The 21,567-nt window shown below is 38.8% G+C and overlaps 2 protein-coding genes across 2 annotated transcripts; both read left to right on the top strand.

Annotated features, from left to right (window-relative positions):
• Window positions 1-6,336: 6,336 nt before the first annotated feature.
• Window positions 6,337-6,863, top strand: LOC309847722 (keratin-associated protein 13-1-like; the record flags this gene model as incomplete). Its single annotated transcript, XM_082698444.1, has 2 exons — window positions 6,337-6,546; window positions 6,612-6,863. 2 exons carry the CDS (start codon window positions 6,337-6,339, stop codon window positions 6,861-6,863), a joined length of 462 nt encoding a protein of 153 aa, XP_082554570.1.
• Window positions 6,864-14,495: 7,632 nt separating this feature from the next.
• Window positions 14,496-15,132, top strand: KRTAP27-1 (keratin associated protein 27-1; the record flags this gene model as incomplete). Its single annotated transcript, XM_082695164.1, has 1 exon — window positions 14,496-15,132. Exon 1 carries the CDS (start codon window positions 14,515-14,517, stop codon window positions 15,130-15,132), a length of 618 nt encoding a protein of 205 aa, XP_082551290.1. The 5' UTR covers window positions 14,496-14,514.
• Window positions 15,133-21,567: the final 6,435 nt, after the last annotated feature.

Consider the following 21,567-nt stretch of genomic DNA (forward strand, 5'->3'; position numbering starts at 1 on the left):
AAAGGTGGTTCAGTTTAACCAGCATTTGTTAAGTATCTGCTATGTACCAGGCACTGTTGAAATTGTGGCCATTTCCAAATTAAAAATAAAAAAAAAAAAACCAGGCGCCTGGGTGGCTCAGTGGTTAAGCCGCTGCCTTCGGCTCAGGTCATGATCTCAGGGTCCTGGGATCGAGTCCCGCATCGGGCTCTCTGCTCAGCAGGGAGCCTGCTTCCTCCTCTCTCTCTCTCTGCCTACTTGTAATCTCTCTCTGTCAAATAAATAAATAAAATCTTTAAAAAAAAAAAAAAAAAAAAAAAAAACCAAACAAAGTGTATGCAGTAAGGAGAGATGCTTAAAATTCAGGGGCAGCATCTACTAACTTGACCTTTCTCCAACATTCAATACTTTTTTGACTACATTCCTCTATTTGTAACATATCTTCAAATTGATTTTGTTTGTTGTGTTCCCGATTTTGTTCTTACTTCACTGACTATTCCATCTAGGTCTTTTGTGGGCTCATCTTTGCCAGTTCCTTAAATGTAAGATTTTCATGAGGTGCCACCATAGGCACCTTCTCATCTCATTCTACATGTTCCTGGTGTTTCATCATTTTCATGGGAGGCAGTCAAGCACTGTGGTTAAGAATATAGGTTATTGAATCATACTGCCATGGTCTGAACCCTAGGGCCCACCCTTACTGCTAGGGGACCCTCTGATCCATTCTTCACAGAATCATTTTGTAGGAGACAAATTTGATCAAGTTGGATCTATATTTATAACCTATGGATGGTTTCTCACTGCTACACTCATATTCCCTTATCTAAGCCAGTGAGGACAGACAAAATTTGGAATCCAGAGTTTTTCAGAGTTTAGGAAAGTAATGGAATGGGTAAGCTATATATTATACAATACCCCAGGTAGTGACTGAGACAACCATCCATAATCAAACATATTTATTTATTTATTTATTTATTATTATTTTTAATTGATTTATTTATTTTCAGAAAAACAGTATTCATTATTTTTTCACCATACCCAGTGCTCCATGCAATCCGTGCTTAGAACCACCACCTGGTTCTAAGGCACAACATATGATATACACACTAAAAAGAAGAAGAAAAAATTAATATGTATTGTTCCCATTAATTTGAGCCATGTGATTCCATTTAAGAGAATATATCATGCTGTCTTTCACCTCTAAATTAATTCCAAAGAATTTTTGATTTTCAGAGATTTGGTGACCTTTGAAGAATGTCCAACAACCCTCCCCACATCATGACTTCCAGAGCCCCTTGTAATCTGGCTCCTGTCTCTCTCCAGCTTCATCTTTCATATCCTCTCTTCTGACATTCTTCACTGATGCTTCACTTCTTGAAATAAGACCCCTTTGCCTGACTAACTTCTCTGCCTTCAATCCTTAACCGAGCTGAAGAGAGGTGCTATCTTTTGAAGATAAAATTAGGGCATTAAGGTATCAGATGTGAGATAATTGGGGGTCAGATCATAAGATGGCTTGCATAAAATACTTAGAAATTGAATTTAAGTTTGAAAAGGTGAACCTACAATTTTAGAAAGAACATTCAGAGAAATGCAAAGGACAGTGGGTTAAAAGAGGCAAAATCAGAGGTTTGGGGCCAGGATGAGGACAAGATCCAAGGGCAAAGGCAGAAGAGCTGAGATGCAGCAAGAAAGGAAAGGAAAGTCTTCTAATATGTTTTGGAGATTAAAGAAAAAAAAAATGAAGAAGAAAGGAAGACATGATGATCCAAGATCGGAGAGCAGAAGTAAGGAATAGCAGTGTCATAGATATCTCCTGGGCATCCCATTTTGAGGGTTGTGTTGATGGTATACTATAAGTAAGGTGGGTGTGAAGGGGTAGAAGAAGGTCTGGGCCAGGAGACTGGTTACAAAGGTAGTCAAGCTTCTGCTGAGCTTGCTCTTTTTGTGAAATACCTAGGGTGAAGTAAGGAAAACTTTGGAAGTCTAAAGACAAAATTAGATAGATATTTATGTAGTGATAAAACCATTGATTTCCTAATTTATCCATTCAGGGGTATTTATTGAACAATGGTGTAACTTTGTTTTTGAGCTGAGGATTCCGTGTTGAGCAAGAAAGAGTAATTGTCTGCCCCCTTCCCCTCCCCCTGAGATTACAGTCAGAGACATGCCATTCAGACAATGAGTCATAACCCAGAGTAAATCCATGGTGTTACTGAACCTATGATTTGGTTAAGCTGACATTTTTAATGTTCTTAGTGTTCTTAATAAGGGGAGCGATATACTGATTTATCTGTTGGTATACTCCATCTTATGGTAGATAGTAACGATCTCCACAGACTAGTCATTTTCAGTAGCATTGCCCTAGTCGACAGGACAATTTAAAAAATAAATATAAAGATGATAGAATGACGTGCAAGGATGATAGACATCATAACAGAGAAGCCTAATTTTTTCTGGGATACAGTGGCTATAAAGTGAGCAAAGGGTTAATTATCTTAATTATCCGGATGAAGGAAGAACATGCAGGGCAGAGAAAATAACCAGTCTTCGTGGTAAGGGAAAGCTGGAGATAGTTTAATTGTGAGGGAAAAGGTCCAAGGTGCAAATGAAGTTAGAGACATGGCCAGAGCCACGACCCTGCAGACTTGCAAATCACATACATGATTTGTATCTTATCATACATGTGCTAGAGAGTTTCATCAGGAGAGTGATGTGACCAGTTTTCCATTTTAAGAGTTTCTTTTAAGGGTTTTATTTATTTATGAGAGAGAGAGAGAGAGAAAGTCAGAGGAGGACCAAAAGGAGAGGGGCAAACAGACTCCACACTGAGCACTGACCCGATGCAAGGTTTGATTCCAAGACCCTGAGATCATGACCCGAGCTGACACCAAGAATCAGATGCTTAACTGACTGAGCAACCCAGGTACCCCTTCATTTTAACATTTACCAGGCAGGGATAAGGAGAAAAGAATGGAGGGAACAATTTCTGAAAATGAGACAGGCCATGTTGGCACTCCTCCATAGCTTGCCAAGAAAGGAAACACCCAGAAATTGCTTTCGCTCCCATGCAACTTTTGGAGACATAGTCAATTGTTATGATGTGTGTGTGTGTGTGTGTTGGTGGAGTTGGGGAGACGTGTGTTACTGACATCTAATGGACCTAGAGTACCACTAAATACCTTACAATACACAGGACAGTCCCTACAGCTAAGAATTATGCATTCCAAAATGTCAGTGATGCTGGGGTTGAGAAACCCTAGACTGGAAGGTAGGCAGTAAGAGTATTAGATTTTTGGAGAATTTGGAAGACAGAAGGGACCAGGTTTGGGATGGATGTCATTCACTTATTAGGAGGATTCCAACTAGATGGATGGAAATGCTGCTTAGTCAGATAAGAAAAGAAATATTTTATTCTCCCTAAGGAAGAGCAAAAGTTTAATTTCATACACATAAAATTTGGACACCCTTATGACCTCCAAACTGAAATGTCTAGTAAGTAATTAGATATCTGAGTCTAGAATTAAAAACTAAAAAGAGGTGTGTATGGAAATACACATTTGAATGGCACCGAATATGGATCCTATTTTAAGGCATGAAGGGGAGGTTCCCCCACCCCCCTACAGAGAGCGTATGTGAAGAGATGATCACCAAACCTCAAGAGACATTATGTACCAGTACCCAACCAAGGGTCACAGAGAATTAAGTGGAAAATGAGGAGATGTGCTGGAGCAACATAGAAGAACATGTGTCAAGATGAAGTCACTTGTGTTGAATGTGACCAAATGTTCATGTAGGATCATCCTAAAAATGTCCATGGCATTTAACAGCATAGGGCCACTGCTAAGCATGGCAGTGAGGTTTCCGAAGAGTTTTAACCAGATAGAGACAATATGGTTATTGATAAGTGAATAAGAAGCGAGCTAGTTGACAAATTTCTTAGAGAATTCTATCTTTAAAAATTAGAAGAGCTATACCGTCATGAAGGAAATGCCACTCTTTGACACTTTTAAATGGAAGAAAGTTGACCATGTCACAAGACTGAGAAAACAGAACTATTAGAATGGAGGGGAATGAAATTGTTGGAAAGAGAAAAAGAAAGAAATAATAACTGACCAAGGCCCCAAAGACAGCTTTGTGTGGAGTGGGGGTGGGGGACACTGAAGCTGATATGCTGAACGTAGGGATTATATGTAATTATGAAAGATATATTTATTTTCACTTAGCATTTTTCGTAAGGATAAATTTCAAAAGAATAAAACAATTAGTTTACATGTATATATTTATTTTGTATAATATGGAAATAGAAAATTAATGATTTGATATGTTCTTTCAGTTCATAAATAATTTGAAGTACCCACCATGTGCTGGTCACTGGGTCAAAGATAGCTAAGCCCTGTTGTTGAACCCCACATGGGATCCTTCTGCAAATTCAAAAGAATTTGAATTCTTTTGTTTGAATTCTGAAGTTGGGGCACCTGGGTGGCTCAGTTGGTTAAGTGTCTGCCTTTGATTCAGGTCATGATCCTGGGGTCCTGGGATCGAGCCCCAACTAGGGCTCCCGACTCGGCCAGAATTCTCTCCTTCTCTCTCCGCCCCTGCTTGTTCTTTCTCCCTCTCTCTCTCAAATAAATAAATACAATTTTAAAACAAAAAGCATAAAACAAAAAATTGAAGTCTTAGTCATTCTGCATGGGCCATAACAAAAGACATCTCTTGCAATTCCTCCTCTGTGAATGTGTGTGTGTACCAAACAGATAGCTTATAACATACGAAGAGTCTTTTATGTCAGAAGAGTCAAAGATTAGCTGAGATGAGCACCTGTCAGATAGGACGAATTTGATTTAGGATTTAGGGTTTAAGAAATGAAAAGGACTTGGAGAAGTGAGAAAAATATTTGCTAAAAATTCGTAAGCAAAACAATGGGCGGACTCTTCTACTGGTGCCAGATAAGCAAATACTATAGGAGATTAGAAAAAAAACAATCACCTGGGAAACAAACAGGAAAGATCAAGTCACAGAAATAGCTTCTTTGTTTCTAATTTCTAAAAGATGCTTTAAGGCAGAAGCTGGATATTATAGTAAGTGGGAAAAAAGACATCTCTAATTCCAGGACTTTTCTTTATACCATTGATTTTTTTTTTTTTATAGTGATAAGGATGATTTTAACTACTTAGTATGAAGGTAAGTTTTATGTTTCTTTGTCTTTCTAGAACGATGAGCAAAAGAGAAGCTCAGCAGGGAGTGAAATGAATCACTCTCTGAGGTGTCTCATTTCTCACTCCCAACGGAGTTGGCAAAGGTTAGCACACTATTAAAATTCAAGTTTTTGCAAATGTATTTCATTGGTAGTCAACTCACTCAAAAGGTGTATCAGTTTTTAGCAATTATTCTCACTGATAGTCTAAGTGTTTGCCAAAGAATTCTCTGCCTCACCTGGAAAAAGGATCCAGTGACTCCATACTGGATAAAACATGAGTTGTTTATTGATGACAAGCTAAATGACAGGACAAAGGTAGTTTGAAACAACCATCTTTATGCTAACTTTGCATACTAAAAAATATTAATCAAAAAATTAAGAAGTTGTTCCTTCAGTGGCTGCATTTGGGAATTTCAAAAAAGAGGTAGGACTTTATAAGTAGGCACCTCAGATAAAATGCAAATGTTATCACACTGAAATGTGATTTTTCTGCCCAGGCATTCATTGTTCATGTGGTTGTGGGAGTGGAGAGGACAAGCTTCTTGAATTGTTGGCATACTTACGATGTTCCTATTGGCTTTGAAGACAGGCACACACTGGGTTACTATATTAGTAATAAATCCTTTCTTATAGGGTTGTTGCAAGGATTAAATCATAACACAATTTTCAAGTTGCACACATGGTAAATGTTCAATAAAATACGTACAAATATTTGGAATGGAGGTGCTGGTGACTGTTAGGAGTATATTGCTGGTAACAAGACATTCATGCTCAAAAATCCCCATAGTCAAGCTCATGAAGAAGGGAGGGTACTACAGGCCTCATGACAAGTATCTTTTGAAGGCAAACCACACCTTAGTTCCAGGAAGAAAAAGAGAAAAAAAAAAAAAAAGTGGGAAGAGGAGTGTCTTCTATAAACCCAAATAATTAAACAGCAGTTAAGAACACATGAATGTGTTCAGTTATAATTATGGCCTAGGTGAATTAGTTATTTTCATGACAAGACATGTACAAGAATGGTAAGGGTCTGAATCACATCTAGTACAGTGAGGAGATACACACACACACACACACACACACACATATGCCTGGGAGAAAGGGGGGATATCAGAGCATCTCTTCACTGTCACTTAGCTGAACTCACATCTCCTGCCAAAATGTCCTACAGCTCCTGCTCTGGAACCTTCTCCTCCCACTCCCTTGGGGGTTACCTGAGCTACCCAAGCTCCTGTGGCTCTTTCTGTCCCAACAACCTTGTCTACCCCACTGACATCTGCTCTCTCAGCACCTGCCAGCTGGGCCCCTCCCTGTCCGGTGGCTGTCAGGAGACCTACTGTGATCCTACCAGTTTCCAGATGTCCTACATGGTGTCCACCCCTTCCAGACCATTTCCTACCACCAGAGGACCTCAATACCCTGTGATCCTTGCCAGTCAGCTTACCCTGGGTCTCCAGGCTGTGGATCCAGCAGAACTTACTGCCTGGGCTATGGACCTAGAAGCTCCTACTCCCTGGGTTGTGGATCACATGGCTTCAGATCCCTGGGTTATGGAGTCTATGGCTTCCCTTTCCTGGGCTTCGAATCCAGATTCTGCAGCCCAACCTACTTGGCTTTTAGGAACTGCCAAACTTCTTGTTGCCAACTAATCTGCAGATCTGGCTTCTCCCACCAATCAACTTGGTAAGGATTCTAGACCCTGACTTTACAGTCCCTCAAAGTCAATCTCAGCTGTCATCTGGCTAGAGTCTATATCATACTACCTAGAAAAGTATAAATAAATTTAAAAAATCTATTAATATGAAATTTTTTTATCTCATAGAATACCCATCTTGTTTTCCATCTCTTTTCTCCTATTTTCCTTCTTCTTTAGTTAAAACTGAACCAATAGGTCTTTTTTTCTTTTCTTTTAAATAAACTCATGTAATTTGATATTAGATCACAGGTTAATGTTAATTTAAAGAAAAAGCTATTCATTGGGAATTTCAAACCTACCGTTCTTTTTCTAAAAATAAATATTTAAGAATTAGGCTCCCTGGTACATAGAACTCTCTGACAACACAGAATTAGTTCCCTAGAATTTTTGGCAAGTGGAATCACAGCTCAGAGCAGGGGGTCATTCTAAATGCTTCTGTGTGTAATCATTTCAGTCTTACTAGGCATCTTATTTGGTTAAATTACTACTGAGTCTAATCCAGGAAGAAAAGCTTCAGATGGCAGTGATGCTTCAAGTGTACTATTCTGGATGCTTTAGATGAGGAAATGTCAAAATGATTTTCATGAGGCCCTTTTGTATACTTATACAAGTGGTAATGGAATTTTGAGATCTCAATATTAACTAACAGCAGTATCTGGTATGATGGAGCAAATATCCTAAATATGGATGAAATTAAACATTTATGCATTTGATTATAATAAAATTATTTCCATTTTTAACTTATTTCTCATCTTGGTGCTTAACTCTCTCCTTCCTCACTCTGGTCATTGTTTTCAAAGAAGTCACCTGGGAACTTCTGGAAACATCGCACTATCATAAATAGATGATATTACCTGAGAATGAAGACTTTACCTCTTGATATCCTGGAGTTAGATGGATGTGAGAACTATATGGTCTACTAAACTCTTGTTTGGGGAACAGAGTCATCTACATTCGAAAATACGTAAGCGGGAAGAAAAATATGTAAGTGAATATAGGTACTAATTGTTCATTGCCCTCACAAGGTGTTTCTCTCTGCTCTTTCCAGAAGAACTGGGTTTTGTTTGTGTACCTCTCCTTATCTACACATGGTTCTATAAAGTAAAGTGACCATGCTCCTGCATTCAAGATGGATTCTGGCTAGTTCAAGGGACACCCCAATCTTCCCTGAAAGTGGTTGGTTCAGGATGGAGCATATCATCTGTCTTAAGCCAATGAGAAACAAGGAATGGCATGAACAGGCACTTCTGGTAAAGTTCTTGTGGAGTTTTTCTGGAGTAACCATCTCTTCTTCTGGACTTTCTTATATCATGTGTGGAATGCTATACCCATATTGTATGTGGCCTAAAAATAAGCCATTAATGAAAAACAGCAAAGCCAAGAGAAATGCAAGGAACAGAGTCTCATTTCTGTACTTTAGTAAATATGAGCCAATAAACTTCTCTTATTACCTAAACATTTTGAAAAACAACTTCAGTTACTTGTAGCTAATGTTTTCCTTTGTGATACATTCATTTAAAAGCTGGAACAACCCGCTCTCCCAACAAAGACCCCGTGTAATATTAAAGACCGTTTGCCATCATCTTTGCCCTGTCCTAGTCCCTCTCCCGCCACTTCCCACAAGCATTCACTCCACCAACTTGCACTCCACCAATGCTATCTACTCCTGTTTCCTTGAACACATTGTACAGAACTGAAGTCTTTTTTTTTTTTTTTTTTTTTTTTTTTTGACAGACAGAGATCACAAGTAGGCAGAGAGGCAGGAGGAAGCAGACTCCCCGCTGAGCAGAGATCCCGACTCGGGGCTCGATCCCAGGACCCCGAGATCATGACCCGAGCTGAAGGCAGAGGCTTTAACTCACTGAGCCACCCAGGCGCCCCCAGAACTGAAGTCTTAAATGGTTTCATAATTTTAGGAGTGTCATGTCTTTCTAACCCTTTAAAACCCACAGAAATATTACCTCTTCTCTCCCTTCTTTTTGGAAGACTCCATAATCAATAGAGTTGATTAGTTCCTACCCAACATTAGCACTAAATATTTCTCATTTTTTATTAATTACAAATTCACTATTTTATATTTTATTTGGAGCATTATTTTGTTTATCAGTTCTATTTTGTTTGGTCTTCCTGGTTATATTCTCAATGAACACAATGGAATCTTACCTGATGGGGTCTGGAAAGTAGTAAATACTCAATAAATATGAATTTAGTAGATGAAATGGATCTAGGACGATATTCTCCAGGATGTATTATGTCAATATAAACAAAGAGTCATTCATTTTTTAAAAAAAGATTTTTACTTATTTATTGGACACAGAGAGAGAGATCACAAGTAGGGAGAGAGGCAGGCAGAGAGAGAAGGGGGAAGCAGGCTCCCTGCTGAGCGGAGAGCCTGATGTGGGGCTCCATCCCATCATGACCGGAGCTGAAGGCAGAAGCTTAACCCACTGAGCCACCCAGGCGCCCCACAGTCATTCATTTTTGATAGCTGAACTCAATTTGGATAAGCTAGTTGTCAGTAATGTCATTAATCTTCTGGTCACCATTATTATAAAAAATGACTTAGTACCATCTTAATGACATATTATCACAACTGCAGTAGTCATTAGAAAAGTGTGAGATCTCACAAGTAAATTCCTACTTCTGGGTCACACAAAGGCAGAAAAATAACTTCACCAAAAGCTAACCTCAAGGACAGACCAGAGTGAGTACATCTGGGGAAAGGAACAAAAGCAAGTGTATAATTACTATAATAAACCATGACACTTTCACATCCAAGACATAGTGGAACAAAGGGTTGAAAAATATGGGAGTAAATGCTCAAATGGTCAAGATACTATGGTCTATTGTTTCTTTCCAAATACTCTTTGTTAATGGCTAAATAGACAGTGTGTAGTTCGTTCTTTCTTTCTTTCTTTCTTTCTTTCTTTCTTTTTCCTTTTCTTTCTTTCTTTCTTTCTTCCTTTTTTGCTATTTAAATCAAAGTCTGACGGCATTGAATTGTAAACGACCAAGAATTGTCCCAAGAAGCAAAATTATTTAGAGATAGTTTCATAGAAAAAAAAAAATGATGTCACATGTGAATTTGTTTATTACAGTGTTCTAAGAGAATCAATTTCAAAATAGAAAAAGCTGACATGAGGCCATTCCCATATTCCACATGGGATCATTATTATAGTAATAGTGTCATAATTCTGAGTATTCCAGAGACTAAGATTTTTTTTTCTGTATGCATTACAGTGTCTGAAAGGGGTTGTATAATACTTGACTTATTTTACAAAACGTTATATTTAAGGGAAGTTGGTCATTCCCCTTGGCACGCTCTTTTGAGGTGGACCAGTGAAAAATATACTTTTTCTGTATTTCTCAGAGTTAGTTTCAAATACAATAGGACTATTCATTTTAAGTGATGGATTTCTACCACCATACATGGCAACTAATAGCCTACTGACTTCAGTCTTTGTTCCATCCTGTTAAAATTTTTATAAGTAATCTTAATAAAAATTAGATGGCTTAAATGAAAGTGCAGATTTCATTCAGCAGTTAGATTTGACAAGATGCCATTTCATGTCCTTTTCAACTCTAAGATATTAAGATTCTGATAGAAAATCATAGAATGTGACAGCTATAAAGGACCTTCGAGATCTTTTCATCTGAATTCATTATCTTAGAAGATATCCAGAGAGGCAGAGTGACTTGTCCAAACTCATGCAATGAATTAATAGAAACAGGGCTAGATGCCCGATCTCTTCACTCTTGGTCTAGTAGTCTTCCATTGCTATACAATCTGTCTATATGAGTGACTTCCTGGTTGGAGAAGAGGAATGGGTTTAAATTAACTTAAGTCATTTGGTTGGTGAGATAAAACTAAGACAAGGATAGAGGAAATAAACTGTGGGAGAACTGAGCTGAATTATGTTACTCTAATCTTTTGTTTATTTATGTTTTACTATTTAATATGGCTGAACAAGTGTTCAGAAGTCCAACGTAGCCACATAATCAAATATAGAAGTAATATAAACTGTTCAACCTTATAATCATCAACTGCCAAGCCCTTGAGAGATAGAAACATGTTGACTGGACCTTTAATGGGACTGATGAATATAATCCAACCCTTAGAAAAATGGAATGTGCTACATTTATGGACATAAAAAAATACCAAACACACAAAGAAGATACTGTGTTTATTTTATCCTGTGTTTATTTTCTTTTTATAGTTTTATCTCAATCCAAGATAGACATCACCAACAGAACAACATTTTGGTCTGCACAAAGATCCTTAACCTGATCAGAAATAATTGCTACTTTTATTCATTTCCTATTCCATATGTAGCAGGTAATCAGGTATTGTATGTATCATCTCATTTCACCTGTAAAACCATTTTATGAGGTTGATACTCTCACAATTTTCATTTTAAAAATGAATAAGGCAAGGCATAGACATTTAAGGGAAATGTTCAAGGTTTGTGATTCTAGATCTTGGCTTAGAATCATAACTGGAAAATCTTTCCTTGTATTTCACGTCTTTCTCCTCCCCCATTTTTAATATTCCACCCTCTGGTGGTAAGGGGGTGCTACTGCAGCTGCAATCATGTTTCTATTTCAAGACTGGGAGACCAGGGAATTGTTCAACCATTCAGCAGCAAAGTATCCAGTCACCATAAACAATCACATGACTATTTCTACCTCCGTCACAAGAAAACTAGGCAATAGACAACATAATTGTCATTGTACAAGTGCCTACAAAGTGAACACTTAGTTTTTAGTTGGTTGCACTAAAGCAGTCTGAAGGTGACCGGTTGTCCTACCATACATCATGCCACAGTAATAAACCTAGTAACTCCCTCTATAAATCTAGCACCAGCCAAAATCTGTATTTACTCATTGAGCTAAAATTGCATGCTGAAACACCTATTAATTCAGCACTCAGTTAAATAACATGTGCAAGTTAAGGCTTCATCCCAAAGAGAAAAGAATTCATGCGGTGGCCTTATTCACAAATGACAGACCTAGCTTCACTATTTGACATTTGGAGATTGGGAACTGCGCAGGTATTCGCTAATTTGCAACACATTGTGAGGTTAATAAGAAGGCAGTCTGCTGGAGACAATTGTGTGAATGCCGGCCTGGGTGATGTCCTGCCTCTGCCCCCCTCCAAGTCTAGTTTTGCAACAGGACTCTGTTGTGCTGACAGTGAAAAGTGGTGCCCTTTTTTATTTTCATGGGAAAAGCTTTTTAAAACATGCCTACATACAATCAAACAATATTTTGAAATAATTGACTCAGCTTGTGCCATGCTAATAAGTGGCTTCCTTAATGATTTTGCTCTTATTTCACAAACGGGTAGCTGAAAGGTAAGCATGGGTCTTATTATTATTATTATTATTTTTCTCTTTAAACTCTGTACCCTGGCCAATTCTCAAAAATCTTGGGTACGTCAAGATTTCAGAACTCTATCCCTTCAGACATTATCTATAATTTGAGCACATTTAGCAACTTCCATTTATTTAAAAAAAATGCAGTTTCTATTCATTAATTTTTTGAAATACATTTATGGAACTCTTATTATATGTCAGCCATGTGCTCAGTGCTGGGGATACAATAGCGAGGAAGATATACATGCTTTTTGCCTTTATGGAACTCACAATGCTGTGGCAAAGGCACAGTGAAGAAACAAATAAAATCATTATAATCTGAGATAAGTTCTATGAAAGCAGAAAAACACACTTTGAGAATGGAATCTTTTTTCAAACAGGGTGATGAAGGAAAGCCACTCTTGAGGGTCGCTCTTATGCTGAGACACAAAAGATGAGGAAAGGAGCTGTAGGTGGCGTGGGAGAAGGCAGGGAAGGGGGAGACGGACAGGCAGCTGCACATGCAAAGTAATGAGGCAAAGGGAGGCTTGACATACTCAAGAGCCCAGTAGAAGCCTGTGCAAATGGAGGATGTGAGGCTGAGGGAAAGGGCAGATTTAGATTTAGTAAAATAGGGAGCACCCAGGTTTTACAAGTGCTGAGTAGGCTGGGCTAAGGAGGATGGATCTTACTCTCAGGGCAATGCAAATCCATTTAATGCTTCTAAGCCTGAGAGTTAACAAGCTACAGTGGAAGCCTCTGTGATGATAAATACAAATATGCCTATGATTTAAATGAGGTCCTGTTGGGGTCATAGGGAAGGCATAATGGGATCTTCAAACACACAGGACTGGTAATTCAGCATTATAAGTAACTTGCATATGTTGTGAAGGCATTACACACTGGTCGAGCGTGCTGCTTGTCAGGCTGAATGCCTTCGCATGTGTCCTTTGAAAGAGAGGCTATCCCCAGTCCGTCAATATGTTAAGGAGGAGTTTGAATCAGAGCTGTTCCAGGTTCCTGAATGTTCTTGATTTTCTTCAGATCTGAGGCAAGGGGCCAGAGCGCTGTGCTAAGAATACACTTCAGTTGTTTCTCTTTCATGAGCTGAGCTAAATGAATTATAGAAGGTGCTATAGAAATTGTGCTGGCAGGTCCTGTGTTACGAGGATGAAGCTAAACTGCATCCAGCTGCTAATGTGATAAATGTGGGTGCTGATCATCAGTCTGCAGTCAAAGAAAACCACAGCAAACAAAAATGAGGAGCAATTCTGAGACAAGTTTGTTACAAGGCCAGATTATCAACAGCTGAGAAGTACAAATAAATACATGACTTCATCATTAATAAAGAATTATTATTATTATTCATTATAAACTGAGTTAAGTTCTGTAAAAGCAGAAAAACAGACTTTGAGAATGGAATCTTTTTTCAAACAGGGTGACGAAGGAAAGCCACTCTTGAGGGTTGCTCTTATGCTGAGACACAAAAGATAATAAATAATAAAGAATAATAAAGAATAAAGCATAATAAAGAATGTGTCAAAGTCCACTGGTAATTCAGAAGAAGAAATCGTAACCTGTAAATAGGAAGATCAAAGAAAAGCTTCGTAAAGAGGCGGTTTATATTTGACTTTCAATAAGACAAGGGATACAAAATGTTAAACAAAGGGAATGATATTTATAAGGCAATGGCCACTTACAGTACTTTGGGTGAGAGTAAGAAGAGATTCCATTGTTGAGTCTTTCACACATCCCAACCAGTTGGACAGACCAAGATCTGAGTGGAATGAGGGTGAGCTTAACTGGATTGCCTTCTGACTGAAAATGTCTTGATCATATTATTCTGTTTTGCCAAAAGAGCATCCCTCCAAACTCCAGTGCTGAATATTGATTAGTTTACGATTGGTTTTTTCCATTAGTCGCCATGACTCTCCCTGGAGAGTCATGGCAACTAAGAAAAAAAAAAAAAATGTTAGCTTGGGTGACATGTTGGGACTCATATTTGAGAAACTCTGCCCTGATGAATCAGCTTTGGGGCTAACATGAAAGCCATTTTGAAGATTCGGAATGGACTGGCTTCTTTGTTAATAGGATGTCATCTTCATATGTTACTAAACAAAGTGCTAATGAGATGTTATCCTTCAAATTAGCTTAAGCAATGAGGTGGAAAGGAGTCTTGAGAAGAAGCCAACACCCAGTTTTCTGAGTATATAATCTCACCAAAAAAGAATCTTCAGACCTGGCACCCTGGGTCCTTAAGACCAACTTCAATCAAGGGTTTAAACAGTATGCCTCAGAGCCAAAGCCACTCGCTCAGGAGCTCCTACAATGTCCCACCACTCTCTGCCATCGTACATGGGTCTAAGCTTATAGACTTTGAAGATGGACTTTTTTTACCCAGCAGCTGCCATGGCAGGACCTGGCTCTTGGACAACTTTCAAGAAACCTGCAGTGAGACTACCAGCTGCAAAGTGCCCAACCATAAACAGGAACTGTGCGCAGAACCGAGCTGTGCGCAAAGTGCTGACCTCCCCAGAGTTGTCCAAACAACTTGCTCTAATTCCAGGGCCTTTGAAAAGACAATGTGCCAATCAGGACATTCCTCAGCAGTGTCGGAGTGTGTGTCTCAGCCTTGCCAGTCAGGAAGCAGCCAGCAAGTGGGTTCTGTAGTCCAGAGCTGCCAACCTGTGAGCTCTGTGGCAAAGAGTTGTCCACCCAAGACATGTGTGTCTAAGAGTTGTCAGTCTCTGGAATGTGAACCTGGCCCAGGTCAGTCTCAGAGCTCTGAATCCAGTTCGTGTAGGCCTCCGGTTTATGTGGCACCAGGGTCACAACTCCTGGAATCTTCTCAAACTTATGAGCCAACTTGCTGTGTTACTGGTGGTTTGCAACTGCCCCGTAAGTGAAGAATGGGTGGAATGTGTGGATAGGAGATAACTGAGATAAATTGATTTCTTATGATATCTAGAAACTTTTATTTCTCTAAATACATATTATTGTGCATGGGTTTGTGAGTGAATGGACATGTCTTCTGTCTTCAAAGAAAATAATTTCTGTTTTTTTGCTCTTTGGGGCATTTCTGGTAGTAAGCTGGAATTGGAAAGCATGTTAAATATTTTAGGTCACTAGGAGACTATATGTTATAGAGAACTGGGAGTTGCAACCAGGAACTAACATGAGTGCTTAAGTCAATATGACACTTTGGTCACTGGTTATTATCAATGGAAACACTTAGCATTGAATCTGGCTTATAATAATGTATGAATATAATGTGCTACTAATATCAGAAATCCATTTAATGTTGGAGTTTAAAGGGACACTGAACCCTGTCTAGTCCCATGAATTCTGATGGATTTAACTCTTATCAGATGTTGTCCTTGTTATTAATAACATCAGAACCACAACTGAAATCTGTGTCTACTCCCTGTCCGTCCATGATTTTATCTGCTGCATCAGAACACTTATAGTCAACTGTGAGGTAGAATCTATTGCTTGAAAAGTGTAAGAAAATTTTCAATTTCACCTCTGTGGACTTCATAATCACTTAGTAGCCAGAGACCTTTGAATATAATGAGTTCAAGCTTAGTATACTCACTACATTTCTCTGATTTTTCTTCCTCTTTTCACTATTTCTTCACTGTTTTTTTTTTTTTTTTTGAGTTGGGAAAATACTCTTTGTGTTAAATAAATTGACTTCATTTAGAATTACAAACTTAATGGTCGCACTATTATTTTTATTCGGCACCTTTGTGGGTTTTGGGTTATTGGTTTTTCACCAGATGAAAATCGAATAAATATTTGGAAGAAGAAGGGAGCACATGTTCCCTTCCGATTGTTTGTATGGTATGAAGCGGAATAAGAGCATGTTTGTGCTAGTCAGCAGAAGATGAGGAACATGACATGATGGGGAACATGACATGAAAGTCATAAGGCCATGGAGCCAGAAGGTGTGAAGAGAGATGAGTTTTGTTTAGAGTAGCCTAGCTATTGTGCAGCTGTGGGTGTGCTCTTAAATGGAGCTTTCAGTGTTCAGGGTGTCAGAAGGTAGTGGTAAAGAGCATGAACCCTGAAGTCAGGTTTTTCTGGGTCTGAATATTCGCCTTGCTGGGTGAAGGCTGTTTGAATTCCACCTGCGTGGCTATGTACTAGTTATTTAACCACTCTCATCTCAGTTTCCTTAACTCCAAAACCAAGATGATAATGATGGTTCCACTGTGGTACTTGATAAGTTAATAATGTGAAAGTTCTCAGCACATGACCTTGAAGGAAACACTCGGTAAGATACAGAATCATGATTAGCTAGCTCAGAGGCTCTATCTGAAGAGCAGAGGCAGGGATTTATAGATAAACCCCAGAATCTATGATAGATTAGGAAAGCTAGTCATCCAAAAAGAAAAAAAAAAAAAAAAAGGAAGACTAGCTGTTTTGTATGTTTTGTATCTTGAATGATGCAAGAAACACCTTTTATCAAGGGAAATGCTCAGGAAACATGCCAAGCCTCGCTGAAGTGGGCTGGCAAGTAGCTGAGTTTATGACAAAGCTAATGTTGATTTACTGTCAGTTCTGTGGGTGGTTTAGAGACAGGTCATCCTAAAGAGGAAGTTTCAAGCCTAAATTCTATAAAACACCGCTTACACAGGTGTTTCCATAGAGAGGTGAAATTGAGAAGTGGTTGAGGTAGGCCTGAAAGAGGCTGAAAGAACACTGTGTGATCTCAATAGTAACAGAGCATACGACAGCCTCACCAGCAGAGCATTCCTCCAGCAAGAGACATTGACACAAAGCTTCTGGGCACAGTAGTGACAGAGCCTTGGCAACAACAAGGAGAGACTTCATCTGCGTGGCAGCTTCTCAGTATTCCTGTCACAGCCAATCATGCAAATGAAGTTGAAATTCATGCACAGGGAAGACTGTTACTAATGCAACTCAAATCAGAGGGTCTGGAAAGAGTAAAATGTGTTTTGGCCACTGTTTCTGAAGACAAGAGGGAGAACATTTCTTTTGTCTCCCAAGGATATGTTCCTCTAGTGGGTGTGGCTTGTTGGGTGACAAGGTGTTGGTGACCAGTGGCCGGCTAAGCATGGGGTTTGTGTGTGGTGCTGGTGGGCATGGGGATGCTGAGGAGAGGAACAGCAGTGTTAAATGAGGTTTTCATTTTCCCACCTACTCTGTTTATTATCCTAGACCTTAATTCATTCTTTCCAGGCTGACCAGGATCACTACAGTAAGGAGAAGTTAGCTGAAGAAGATGTCAGTATCCATCTAATCTGAATCATCATGGAGCATGTTGGAACTCTTTACAGAGAGAAAATGTGTGGATTCAGGAACTACAGATTCTTGGTATTGGAATAGATAATGGGGTGATGACATGAAGAGATGCTGTGTAGGCCATTTAGTGTAGTGGGAAGAGAATTGGCTTTGGATTATACTGGACCTTTTTCAAATCCAAATTCTGCCATTTATTAGCTATGTGCCTTGGGACAAGTTAACATTTCTGAGGCTCAGTTTCTCTATTAGAAAATGGAGATAATGGCTAATTCCTTGGATGATTGTGGCAAGGAAATGCCATCATGGCCATTAAATGCCTAATGATGTGTTTGTGTCAGTATATGTAAGATATTATTTGATGCTTCGGCCGATATTTGCTTCTTGGGCCACAGTCTCAGTTTACTCTCATGATTTCTCTATATTGGACTTAAATTTTAAGACGAAGACCAAGAAAAGTCCTTCCATTAAGCAATATGGAACATAACCTAGGGAGTGTTCTCAAAAACTATAGAAGTGACTCAGTGGGTACACATTACAGAACATTCTTCATAGATCATAGATCCTCTTGCTTGAACAGAAAGGCTATGGTAGGAGTTGTGCACTGGTATCACTTACCCCACACTTTTCAAGACATAGGTTTAGATTAAAAGCATACTTTTCTCTTAGAAGCCAAGCATAATGAATTTCAAGAACATTTTCTTGCCCATGCAGTACTACGCCAAAAGCCTTAAGGTAGATCTTATTAATTTGGTCCTAGTTGTTTACCAAACACTGTGTATGTATTTTCTAACTTGAAACTCAAACAACCGAGTCAAATGAGTATAATTTTTTAATACTCACTTTTTTTTTTTTTCAAGGAGGGTAAAGACACAGATACATTTAGTTAGTTGTCCAAGATCAGGAAGATGGAAAACAGTGGATCCAGGATTTTAATTCAATGAGTTGGACTTCAGAGATGGAGCTACAAGTCTTGACTACCTGGTAACATCACATGCTTTGTCTCTAGAGCAGCTCGAATATAGGGAATATCTGTGTCCTATGGAAGGTCTGTATAAGTAATTTGAAAATTATTGGTCCATCTATATTTTATTATTGTAAGTCTGTAGAGGAAACCACCAGAAAATTAAGTATGCTTGATTGAATGGCTTAATCACAACTCAGGAATAAGTGCTAAAAAGTAATTAGGTGTATTTCACTGGGATTTGTGAAATATTATAGATTGCCAGTATCTTAGAAAAGACCATGAACTTCAAATCATGTGAAATTACATCATCTAAGTTTCAGGGAAGGTGTTTAGATAACCTGGAGTCAGATTTTTCTACCAGTAAGATTGACTCTCTTGATGTTAGTAATCGTTTTTAATTCCATTAGTCCCTATCATCTTTCTGTTAAATATGTTCCTTTTGAAAACACTGAGCCTGTTTTAGGCATTTATGGGATACAAGGACAGCGTTTTGTTCCATGTGGTATTAGAGTACCTGGCACCTTTCTTGAAGCCACAATATTTTTCTCTATGTCTGCTTCCCATTTCTCCCTTCAGAGAGTTCCTGTTACTCCCTCAGTCCAGAGTCTTTCGCTTCAGAATTGTTCCATATTCTTGTCCTGACATCCAAGGGGAAATAATGATAAATTTCAAAAAAAGCTAATAAAGGGAACAACGAACACAAAGCAAGAGTACTTTTTTTTAAGATAGTTGATAACTCACTAATACTGGTTATATTAGACCCAGGCTTTGGTTAGCAATAACATACACCATAGGGAGATAGGGACAAATGGAGTAAAGATCTAGAAATTAAATGAAATTCTGAATTAAGAAACCCCACATTTTTGTCGTTGCATGGTGTTAAGAATTTCCCAACTTTTTGGATAACGTTCTCTGGCTTCATGGAAATAGATTCACTAATGGGATTCAGAGAGAGTTATTCCTTGGAGCCCAGAGGCAAAACCAATATAGTTGCATCCAGACACAAGAACAAAAGAATTTCAGAGGTGAAAACTGGAAATGTTTAAGTCCATTGCTGTTCTTCCATCACTCAATACGGTATTTCTTCGAGTGCAGGGCTGATGCCCCTGCATGAGTCCAGTAACTACTAACTGATGAAGATAAAGACAAAGGAGACAGAAAACCAAAGAAAAATCTAACACTTCCCTTATCAGGGCACTGTCTTGTCATCAGGGCTTTGTGAAAAGTGGCACACTACTTATTTAAATTGAATGTGCAGAGTGGAACATCTGGATTAAAAAGCTCTCTCCACCATAAACCCTGTCAACCCTTACAGGAGGGTTATTAATTGTTCTTGTTTCCCCTTGAAATGAGCTACAGTCACTCGGACACTCTCTGGGTTAGGAAACCAATATAATAATACATGTTGAAAGTCTTAAGAACAAAGTATCTTCCTCTAGACTTCATATTTTATTAAATTAGGTTGTAGGACAGAGTGAACTAAATAAATTTTAGATGTTAGCCATATTGATATCTCCAAGTGCTATAATGTATTTATCTAATGACCAGATTTATATTAAATCACAGTCAAGGTTTGGAATGACCACAAGTGTACTTACCAGATAAAAGAACATTCATGACTAATGAGGGAAATGTTTTTTAAAAATGCTTCTCAGGAAACAAAAGCAGGCATAAGTGCCATTCTATCACTTTTGAAGTCTTGATTGGTTCAGCACGTTGCTCAAAGGCAGTTTGTTCCTTGTTTCCTGAGTCCTGCCTCCCCGGGCCTGCAGCTGAAGGTGGCTTGGTCCCCAGGAATCTGGTTTAATTTCCTACTGTGAATGAGTCTAACAATCAACGAATTCATCTTGAGGTGGTCCTGGAGGGGTTCCTAATGCAAAGCCAGTTGTCAAGGGCCCTTGACTACAAATGAAATGCTAGGCAATCAAAAAACAATGTGATACATTCTAGCCCACTGAACTTTCCTCTGGAGGACAAATATCATCCAAAATTGTGTTTGTTCTGAAAGATGTCCAATCAGAGTCAAGTGTTTCCCATAACGTTCTTCAGGTAGCTTAGCAAAGTGCTGGTGGCCACAGTATTTGTGGCAAAGACCAGCCAACCATTCTTACATGGTTCTTCTTATGCCCCCTCATTTCTATGATAGTTACATCTTCTTCGAATCATAATTATTTCTCAGTGCGTAAGGATCTTTAGTGAGCTTCACTCATTATACAGTTGAGCAAATATACTTGCCAAGGTTATGTGATTTACTCAAGCAGAGTCACGGCTAGAGCTCAAATCTAGTGATTCCCATTCCAATGCCCCACTGACCATACTCCAAAGTGTCCCTCATGAGAAGTTTATTAAAAATATTTAAATGTACTAAGCACGATAATTTTTAATGAGCCCTGTATGTGCATTAAAGGCTGCACATAACACATAAAAACCTTTATTGGACCATAAATGTGACCTATCTTAAATTAATATGCCAACTATAATAAACATTAATCTATCCACAGAATTTCAAATATCTTTTATTTTTTTTTTTTAATTTATTTATTTGACAGAGAGAAATCACAAGTAGACGGAGAGGCAGGCAGAGAGAGAGGGAAGCAGGCTCCCTGCTGAGCCGAGAGCCTGATGCGGGACTCGATCCCAGAACCCTGAGATCATGACCTGAGCCGAAGGCAGCGGCTTAACCCACTGAGCCACCCAGGCGCCCTCAAATATCTTTTAAAGAAGGTTGGAATATTGTTTTTCTAAATGCATGGTTTGTTGAATGGTAAATAAGGCTATAGGCCCCTTGTTTTGGAGATTTAGCTGTAAATAGCTATCTTTCCTGACATTTAAATAACTGAGTTATGTTTATCACCAGCTTTGGAACTGTGAGTCAGAATAAAGCCTGCATTAGATGCCAATACTCATTCCTTAAAAAGTTCTAGAAACCACAGCACAAAAGGGGGAATAGCACAAAGTGTGGGTACTTTGCCTAGAATCTACACTAAGGTCATCTTGTCTTTTTTAATAATTACTCAGCTACAAACTACAACTGTGATTCCCTCAGGGGTTACTGCTGTTTCTGTCATCTCCTCAAATAACTCTTACCTCCACATGAGCCGTGGAGGTG

The sequence above is a fragment of the Mustela nivalis genome (assembly GCF_964662115.1).
Source record: "Mustela nivalis genome assembly, chromosome: 1".
In the NCBI taxonomy this organism is placed as follows: Eukaryota; Metazoa; Chordata; class Mammalia; order Carnivora; family Mustelidae; genus Mustela; species Mustela nivalis.